General features: G+C 43.1%; 1 protein-coding gene across 1 annotated transcript; it reads right to left on the bottom strand.

Annotated features, from left to right (window-relative positions):
* Positions 1 to 2,079: 2,079 nt before the first annotated feature.
* MTFMT (mitochondrial methionyl-tRNA formyltransferase) lies at positions 2,080 to 9,899 on the bottom strand. The gene is given in 10 exon segments (XM_032122327.1): positions 2,080 to 3,908; positions 4,843 to 5,061; positions 5,376 to 5,458; positions 5,771 to 5,852; positions 6,387 to 6,478; positions 7,017 to 7,092; positions 7,656 to 7,758; positions 8,554 to 8,676; positions 9,076 to 9,288; positions 9,741 to 9,899. Coding segments are annotated over 9 exon segments (1,098 nt in total). The 5' UTR covers positions 9,866 to 9,899; the 3' UTR covers positions 2,080 to 3,908; positions 4,843 to 4,860.
* Positions 9,900 to 10,430: the final 531 nt, after the last annotated feature.

Raw genomic sequence — 10,430 nt, 5'->3', positions numbered from 1 at the left:
CCTGCAGGATTTCACCTTTCTGTTCACAAACAGATCACAGTTTTATCAGTGTGAGACTGATCCTGGATATGGGTGAGGGGTTTCATGGGTGCCTGGTTCTCCTGCAGGTGCAGGGTTTAGCCATGGCATGCTGCAGTCAGGGAATCTCTCCCCAGCTTGTGGAGAGTCAGCAACGGTGGTGGGAGAATCAGAGCAGCAGGTCTGGGCAGGGATGAATTAAGGAGTGGCACAAGATGGAGGTAACAAAGAGGGCTGGGAATGCGTGTTTTAAGGATGATAGGAAACCAGGCAATGTAGAGCGATGCTGGGTGGAGATAGGGACAGGCTTCCCTCCACACTCAGAAGCAGGGAGCAGAAGGATCTGGCAAGAAGCTGCTCTTAGCTGAAGGTACAGCTGGTCACAGAAGGGTCAGTGATCCCTCTCCAAGTGACCTATTAAATTGTCCCTTCAAGCCCCCACCCTTTCTAGACTGAAATCAAGGACCTCATAGCACAGAAGATGTGTTTACAGGCAAACACTGGCAATAAATTTTTGGGATGCAGACAAGGCAGCAAGTCTCTGACACCAAAGTTCCCACAAAGAGAGAGAAAGGTGGATGCAAACTGGAATTCAAAACACGTGCTCCAGCATGGATTTCCCTCTCCTGCCCCATCCCCTCCTATGGATATGAAGCCAGTTCTAGGCCTATGCTGCCATACCTACAGCCCATCAAGGGCATAGGGAATCTTTCAATAGCATTTAGCAAGCTTCAGAACCAGTTCTCAGGTCTGATATATGGCAGTCTGAATTATGCTTTAAGAGATAAAAAAGAGCCCTTAATAATCCACTTTTTAATGCAAATTGACAGTTATCAAAGAAAAGCAGAAAAGGAAGAGCTGTGGAATACTCTGGCACATCCTCTTCATACCAATGAATTTAGACTCTGTGTGTTTTCTTTTGTGTCTAGTCTGCTGCAAGGGCTTGGCAGAAGCTGGAGCCAAGGCAGCCAGTGGGGAGCACTAGCCTTGGACCTCTTGGCTTGTGCAGAGAAATGTCTCTTCCCTCTGCTCCCCTCCTCCTCTGCAGACAGAGAGCCAAACCCCCAACTTAGTTTCATCACTTTGAGAGTGAAGTAACACAAATTACTTCTACAGACTAACCCAGGAGATAAATGGATGAAAGCAGGCTCAGGATCCTATCCCTGTGCTGCATGTGGGCTCGCCAGTCAAACACAGCAGAGTACAGGGCTCTTCCTTCTGGGGAGAAATGTGTGTTTAATAGCACTGAAATGGTCACGGCCCTACAGCCTGGAACAGCCAGAAGCTCTCCAAGTTTCCCCAAACTGTCCCTCTCTGCAGCATAGCGCTGACTTGGAGGAACAAACTAATCTGTGCACTGACTGAGTCCCTGAGCTCTCCCAGGAGGCTGCTGGCAGAGTGTGCTGGATACAGAGCAAGACAAGAGGTTTCAAACACGGGTGTTTAAGCACTACCAACAGAAAACAACCTTGACATAACAACCACTCACTGCTAACATTTCACCACTACTGATGAGCCACCATCCCAATACATTAAGAAAAGTTTATATAGGAGCAAAGCTACAGCAGCTCCTGGCATCTGCTACTCAAAACAAATTTTACGCTACAGCTCAATGTCAGTTCTGACTCCTCCAGTTCTGTTTACGGTCAGAGTATGGCAGTGTCCTTTCTGCAACCTGAAACCTAACTCACACTCCCACATATCAAGAGAGCATCAGCTGGAGGAATGCAGGAAGGCTGGGACTCAGCTCCTCCCTCAGCCTCAGCCTTTGGACCACCAACCTTGAGAACAGGCTGAAGAAGGAGACACGGCTCCTAAACGTCAGCAGGTTTGTGACTAATGGCAAAGCATCTCCCATTAAGGTCACTCAGTTTCCAATCCTCAGATAAATCCACTGACCTATCCCTCCTGTTTTTAAGGGAAACTACTGCTTCCCAGAAGCTATCAGGATGTTAACAGATAGGATAAACAAAAGGAGAGATATTCTTGCCTAGCCTCAACCAGCAAATTATTGGGGGATTTTGCAAACAACTTTATAAAAAGGCTCAAGTACTCCTCTGATTAGTCACTTATACTTTTTGTTTATTTGTAATGTTCAGAAAACCAGAATAAAGAGGTTTCCTAGGAAGCAAGGGAAATAGTAAGGTTGCGGAACATGAAACAGATGCATCTAATTGTGAGTCACCAGCATCTCAGGAAATATAACCCCCTCTACTAACATTTATTTGAAACCCATGATGAAATCATCCCTATCCAACACCAGAGCCCTTCTGGTGCCCAAACATTTTGCAGTTCTGCCAGTAATTTGGTCCCAGTGATGTTAAATTGAGCTATAGTGGACACTGGGTCTGTGAATACCTCTGTTGCTTTCCCTCTCTCCTCTGAGAGGAGAACAGCTGTTTTATTTTGCTAAGATCCCTTTCCAATGGCCAGGATAGCTGTACTCAACCTCAACAGTGGTACTGGGGATCAAATCACTGTGTCTGTGTTCCAGAGTCAACCCTGACATGCTATTCCACACCTCACCAGTGAATGCCCCATTTTTGGTTTGTCTGTTCTGCAAAAATAATCAGATTTTCATTACTTACTGAGTTAAATCCCTGCAGAGCCATGTGAAAGCAAAGTTTCCAAAGAGACATTTTGGCTAACAGCTGCCTGGGGAACACCAATTCCCTTTAAAACTTCTCTACCATGCCAAAAATAGCATGCCCAAGACCTTCTCCATAAAAAAAAAAATTAAACTTACCTTCTTTTGCTCCATAAAATGACTGGGATAAAGTTGTGCATATACAAAGCTAAGACATTAACTGTTAAACAACATAGAACTGTCTAATCTTTTATAACCTCTCTCACAGAAAGCAAGAGAAGCCTTAAAGCAAACTCTGCACAGATCAAAAGATTAAGTTACAAGTACATGGGATCCTGGCTGCAATATGGTTTAGACATTATTCACTATTAAACAACTAACTGAAGACGTTCTGTACCAGATTTTCACCATCTTCGGTCCAGCTGTCCTTGGTTTTCACCCTAAAGGGATGCAGCGAGCTCCATCTACAGGATTCTGGGCACATGCCACCTCGAACTTCCCAAAAACACAGGGAAACTCTTCTGTTTGCTTTATGCTTTAGTGAGAAACAGATAATTGATTGTCTGCCACCAATACGTCTCACACTGGGCACGACCTAAAACTGAGGATGAAAGATACACAGAGGAGTTACAAGAATTTTCCTCAAGTCACTGCTAGGAAGAAACTGTTGATTTAATAGTTTTGGTAATCTAAAAAGCTTTCAACCTGGACTCTTGTCTGAACTTTTGGCACTGTATTCTTTCCTGTGGAGTCACACCTCGCTGTTCATTTTCCTCAGGTTATAATGAACCAGAACTCATTTTCCAGTGCCTAGGGATCTGAAACATCTGAAAGTTGAGTCCCAGTTAACCAAAACACTTCTCCTAAGTCAAAATTCTTTATCATCAGTGCTTAAAATTATCTCTAGATTGTGGTGGTGGGGTTTTGCCATATAGCAATGTATCAAGCCCCACAAAACTGCCCAAACCACCCCCCATCCCCCCAAACACACAAAAAGCTCACCCTTCTATTGGCATAAAGCAGTAACTAACCTTTATAGACTGATCTGAACAGAGTAAAAGCAAAATCACTCCACAACTTTCACTTGCAAAGAGTATCAGGGAGCAAAACACAAAAATACATCATTTTCTTGGAAACAAACTTGCCAGATTTAGAATTTCTGCAGCACAAATTGCACTGAGTCTGCGGTCAGGAACAACAGGAATTCTCCACAGGAGCCTGACTTCCACCTTGCTGTTGTTTCCAGTTTTTGACTCTGATTCATAGGCTTGGATTTCTTGGAGGGCCGTGTGTTTTGGAAAACCTGTCAGGGATAATTAATTGATGGACCAATGGCAATAGAAGAAAAATATTGCAGCAGCTGTTTTAACAGATGCTTCTTCACAAACATTTTAATCCTTACGATATGACACATTTTTCTAGATTTTTTGTTTTTACTTCAGCAGAACTCAGGAAAAGCAGGAAAAAGTTAGCAAATATTAGAACAGCTCCTAAGATACGGTCGTCTTTTCTCTGCTGTTATACTCAGTGCTACGTTACTACTTACAAGATAAAAAAGTGTAAGAATCACAAGTTTTGGGGGTTCTTGACATGAAATACTTCTTGTATATGCCATTAACCAAAGACAGATTGAGGAAAATCTTGGATAACAACTCCTCATCAGGTAAAAATCTCTTCTGTCAGAAAGTAAAATAGTAGAACATAAATTTTCTGGATTGAGGGCACAAAAATTTTAAACAGGACGTATCCCAGGATATGAAAACAGAACAGGGAAGGAAGAAAATCATCACGGACAGGAAAAGATTCTCTAATGTTCCCAGCTAAATTATTCACCTCAATGCAGGGGTACAAAAAGAATTTTATGATCCACAATACCACCAAACTAGATAGTCTAAGTCTCAGTGAGCATTAGAAAAGCACTGGACTTTAGTCTTTCCAGATCAAAATAATTGTTCAAAACTTATGCCTGAAGAAAATTATACCAAAAGTCCTCAATACACCCCTGAAAACGTTGTATAAAAATAAATTTATTTCATAACAGTGGAAACAGGGATTTATTCCATATCTACAGCACTCATGGAGATTCTCTTCCCTGATGGAGAAAGAGAAGTATCTTCAGGAACCCACAATGAAAACATGCAGATGACAGTAAGATCAAACACTATGGGAAGAAATCCCTTAATTAAGTTGAATGTTATAGGTGGGCTTTGAAATATTTTATATTACCATTAACTTACAGACATTAAAAAATACATTTACTGCTTTATATCCTGTGCCAATATTCCCCTCTCTTTCAGAGTCTTTTTTGCCATGCTAAGTTTGAGTGTTTGAAATCTGCATTCCTCATGAACGATTCTTCGATTCTGCTGGAACCAAGAGTGCATATATCCATTGTAGAAGTCAACTGCTGTAAGCTTCTTCTTTAAAACTACTGTTTTGATTCCAACCCAGCCTTCCTAAAAATACAAACAAACAAAAAAAGGCAGTAAGCTTCTTCCATGTTTAAAGTTATCTTTAGCTCCCATAGGCTGGCTTACAGAATTCATTTTATTCAATGTCATCAGGTCTATAAGTCGAATTCCTGCTTGCAGGTGTGCAAAGCCTGTTAGAGGAAATTAAAAGTTCACGGTATTAAATAAAAAAATCTGTTGCTGATCTAAACTAGTACAGAGACTAACAACAGACAATTAAGACAAAAGTTATGCACCACGCAAATACTAAAAACCACATCTTTAGGGCAGTGAATATAAAACAAATGGGAAAAGCCTACCTTGCAGCGAGCTATTAGTGTTTGGGAAACTTTATGAAACAGCACTGAACCAGGAACAACTCCACAGTCATTTAGTACTTGATCTAAAAGCAAAGAAAGATCATCCTGCATTTTTATGCCAACAAGTACAGAAAAGGTTTGAACCTCTTCTGTTCTTTTGAAGCATGATAACCATCTTGAGGTCACTATTTTTGCTAAAAAATACGTTATTGTATTCTGTGTTTTATTATAACCAAATGAGCAGAAACAATCAGAACAGTCATTCTTTGGCACTGCTCCATATCTGATCCATGAACTCACTAAGCCCTGATCAGTCACACCCCTTGGCCCGCCCACATGGCACTAAGATTCCTAAAGAAAATGGTTTAAAATTTTAATAATTTAAGAGTAAATACCATAAAAAACAGGGATATTATCCACTTCCACAAAATCCAGAAGTTTAATGGTAGTACCCTTCCAGAGTGTCTGCAAAGGAAACTGGAAACAGATGACACATTGAGAATATTTTCACATTTCCAGGCAACTGTCTGATTTTCTCCTTATGCAAAATACCTCTGATAATAACACTAACAGAAAATTTAGCTGTATGTCTAGATAGATTTTCCTTATCATATCTTGTTTTCCTTGTTCTTCCTCAAACCATTAGCATATGCAGAAGTGAGTTAAGCAATTAGCTACAACAGCTCTTCACTGTGGTTGTTTGCACTGTTTACTGTCATGCAGAGATGTCACTGTAGCATTCCAAACCTTCTCAAACACATGAGGGAAAATCTGAGTTAAGGAAACAACATAAAATTTTTGAGCTGATTTCACACATAGGATCAAGTCCATGAAAATTCTCCTCCACATTAATTCCACCTCTAATGATAAACTACCAGGATTTTAAAACACATGCTAGGTTACAGAGGCTAAAACAACTAAAATTGAGGTTTAGTGATTAGTTAAAGTATCTACGCCAAACTCAGCCATGCTATAGGACAGAAAAAAGTTCAAAAAAATCCACTCTCTCACCATACTCCCTACTGCACGATGCAGTTGAATTATTTGTGCAGCTGTTTGCTCTTCCCATTTTATACAACTCTTCGCTATAGAGATTTTAGGAGCTAGGGGGAAAAGAGAAATTAGAAGACTTCTTATTTTGTTTTGCATCTTAGCAAACAGCTGTACTACTTTATCCTATTTTAAACCTCAGTTTTTCCTGACCAATAGTGGGTCCACAATCCAGCTAAGGTACCTCAAACAACAAGTGGAGAAAAGATTTTGTAAACCCTCAATTTGGATTATTTATATTTTATTCTCAGTTGCTCTCTTATTTAACCATTGCACTGCAAATTTGTAACATGTTTACAAGCATGGCTGTAATCCTTCTGTCTGCATGACAACCATGAAGAGTAACAAACTCAGATTTTGTGACATCAATAGTGATTTTGATATTGTACAAGTAACTGGAAAAAAAAATTAAGTCTGAAGAATTCTGAAACATTTTCCTCCTGTATGATTCTTTTAAGCCAGTGAAGGCAGTGAAAAGAGCATATTAGAAATTAATCTAAAGAAATACAACCCAGCATGGCAGGAAACTTAAGTTTTCCAGCTGATAAAGGAAAAAATGAACAAGTCACATTAAAAACAATGTGTACCTACCAAATGTTACTCCTTCTTTTGGCTGCTCTTTTTATTTCTTAAACTTTCAGGCAAGTTCATTCAAAACTGCTAACAGCTGCAAAATTAAATTTTGTACAGAGTATTAGCCAAGCTAAGTTTAAGCACATAATAAGCCAAAGTAAAACTTAATTTTTCAACAGTAGAAAACTGTCCGGTGAGCTTTTAGAAAATTGGCTCAGTATATTCAGAAGATGTGTATCATACACACACAGAGTAAAGACATCCTTCCCACTGAATCACAATTAAAAAACACAAGTGATTTTTTTATGGATGATCTCTTCTCTGATATTAATCCCAGAACAGGACTAAAGCTGACTATTAAAATAAAAAAGCAGATATTCATTTAAAAGAAAGAACCTGCACTATTTCCATAGACAGCATCTGGGTTCTTCACTGAATAGAAACAGAACAGCAACACACAGGACTTGACGCTGACGGCTGATCATAGACCACTGAGCTCTCCTCTCAGCATAGGCAAAGTGCTCACAAACACCAAGCTTCACATCATTCTCCTCTTAAACTTGAAGCCAGCTCAGAACAAGATTAGTAAGAATTCTGTTTGCACATGTTAAAAAGCAAAGTACCAGTCAGGAAGTGACACAGCTGGCAGGACTTTACCATGTTTGCACCCATCTTTGCCAACATCCCTTCCAGCTCCTGTGCCGTACAGCGGGGAGGAACAGCAACCTCTTCTTGCTTAATAATTGGACCTACATCAAACCTGCAAGGCAGAAAACATACAACCATACTGGAGAAGCTGAAGCTCAGTTAGCAGTTCAAAAGTCTGTACTCGATATGTTAGCTCAGTTACTAACTACCCTTTTTTATTTTCTCTTAAACTGTTTTTCAGATGTCATTTCGCATTATCAAATGTTTGGTTCACAAGACAACACAAGGAAGAAAATATCAGATCTGTCTTGGCAGCAAGATTCTCCTCAGCAAGCTGAGCCTGATATGAACATGAGATCTCAGAAGAAACAATCTGAAATACTCAGAGGAAATTTGTTTCACACTTTCCTGAGATCTATTATTAGACAAGCATTTAAGAAAGAAAAGGTAACTAGGATAATGCATTTTCACAAGCCTTTTAAGCCAGAGTTTGGACTGAAATTAAAACATATAATCTCTCTCATGCCGAGACAGGCAATTTATCCTCTGTCCACTTACAGGATGTTACAGGTGACTCTGAAGTCTGAAAACCAGACCTTTTCGGTTTATCATACCAAGTCTATTGACAAAGCTGTGTGACTGTTCCTGTCTGTTCCCTGTGATAAAGTTAATAATTAGAGAAAAAGGCCTGGAGTGGCAAATTACACACTTACTAAAATACTGTAATTGTGGCAGGATCTCATATGGTCAGATGAAGATTTCTAAGTGTTTCAAACTTAAAACACACACATTAAAAAAATTTGTGATTACATAGAATGAGTTAAAATGATGATTTCAGCAATGATGATTTAAAGTCCCGAGAGGCAAACAGCAACAGTGAGTTGTCTGCAAAGCACACCAAACCTGCCTTTTTGGTCTTATTTCCATAATTGTCACTCCAGTCACCTTATCACCATGAAGCACTGTGTGGACTATGGGTGCAGGACCACGCCATCGTGGGAGACAGCTGGGATGGACATTCAGCACACCACTGGAATGAAATGTTGACAAGTTAGAATAAGAATGGTACCTGAAACATATGTAAATGGATCTGCAACATATATTACAGTGAAACTACTATCTGCTCATACCTTCTCGTGTTACTGGCTTAAATATGCACTTGAAGGAAAATTCATACTACATAAACTTCAGTTTCTCGCCAAACACAGAAAGAGAGATGTGAGGAATAAAGGCAAACACATTCTGCTGAATATTTGCATAAATTTACATCCATGTGTCAAAGAACACTGAACTTCACAATGACAGCAACAGGGTTCAGGCTAAGCAGATGAACCCAGGGAAGCTGACCTCACCTAATGCAAATCACAGATGCTTCCTCAAAACTAGAGTGGAGCTTTGCTAACAGAACAGTGACACTGTCCACACTTACTATGGGAACTGCAGAATGAGGTCCTCGCTTAGGAGACGTCCAAAAGACGCCACCACACCCACATCAAACTGCCCCGCAGGTCCCGTGTGTGGCCACTCGTGCACAGGCAGCTGGAGCTCCCTGGCACAGCTCCTCACAGGCAGGTCCCCGGGCAGGCGGGAGGGCAGGGTCACCACCTCCAGCCGAGACACAAGCGAGTCCTCGCTGGGCTCCCTGGAGTGGACAAGGTGTTGAAGGCGTCATGCAGGCAGACTGAGGCGAGGGCTGGGTTACCTCCACCCCTCGATATGCCCCTGTGCCAATCGCCATAGTCTCTGTGATCCTGATCCCCGTCCCACGCTCAGGCTCCCTCTCCCTCCTTTCCCTGCCACCCTCTCTGCCTAACCCACGGTCCCTCCCGCGCGACTCCACCTCATCCTTCAGTAACCTCTGAGCTTCATCACTAGCCGCCATCTCCCATCCCTCTGTGCCCAGCACTTCCCTCACCCTCTCCAGCCCCTGCCGTGTCCCCTCAGGCTCCGCGCGCCCCAGGGTCCATCTCCCCCCATTAAGCTCCTCCCTCACGTCCCCGTCCCCCGTGTCTCCTCTACCCCTCTCTCCCGGCCCCGTCTCGCCTCAGGACCCCCTCTCTCCTGGGACCCCTCTCCCCCGTGCCCGGGCGATACCCGGCGGCCCGGAGGGCTCGCAGGGCGGTCACGGCGAAACGGTCGGTGCCGAAGAACAGGACCCGCCATGGCGGCCCCGCCGCCCTCACGCCCTCGCTCCAGGCGCGCAGCACCCGGGCCCGCATCGCGGGGCTCCCGCCGCGCGCGGCGATGACGCACTGGGATCCGCCCCGGCGCGGGGCCGCCCCTCAGGGCTGAGGCGGTGCCGCCATGATCGTAAAATAGAATTGCAGGCGAACCTGGGTTGGAAGGGACCCCCAAGGATCATCGAGTCCAACCCGTGGCCCTGCGCAGGACACCCCAATAATCCCACCCTGTGTCTGAGAGCGTTGTCCGAACGCTTCTTGAGCTCTGGCAGCCTTGGGGTCGTGAGCATTCCATGGGGAGCCTGTTCCAGTGCCCGACCACCCTCTGGGGGAAAAACCTTTTCCTGACATCCAACCTAAGTCTCCCCTGACTGAGCTTTATGTCGTTCCCTGGGGTCCTGTCTTCTATCGACGAGAGTGAAGAGAGCAGTGTCTGCCCCTCTGCTGACCCTCGGAGGGATATTGAAGATCACAATGAGGTCTCTCAGTCTCCTCCAGGCTGACCAGACAAGTGCCCTCAGCCGCTCCTCATACCGCTTCCCTTCCACACCCTTCCCCATCCTCGTGGCCTCCTTTGGACGCTCTCTAAGAGCTTAATGTCTTT

This window comes from Corvus moneduloides, chromosome 13 (genome assembly GCF_009650955.1).
Source record: "Corvus moneduloides isolate bCorMon1 chromosome 13, bCorMon1.pri, whole genome shotgun sequence".
In the NCBI taxonomy this organism is placed as follows: Eukaryota; Metazoa; Chordata; class Aves; order Passeriformes; family Corvidae; genus Corvus; species Corvus moneduloides.
The sequence above is the reverse complement of the archived record's forward strand: the minus strand, read 5'-3'. Positions and strand labels throughout refer to the sequence as shown.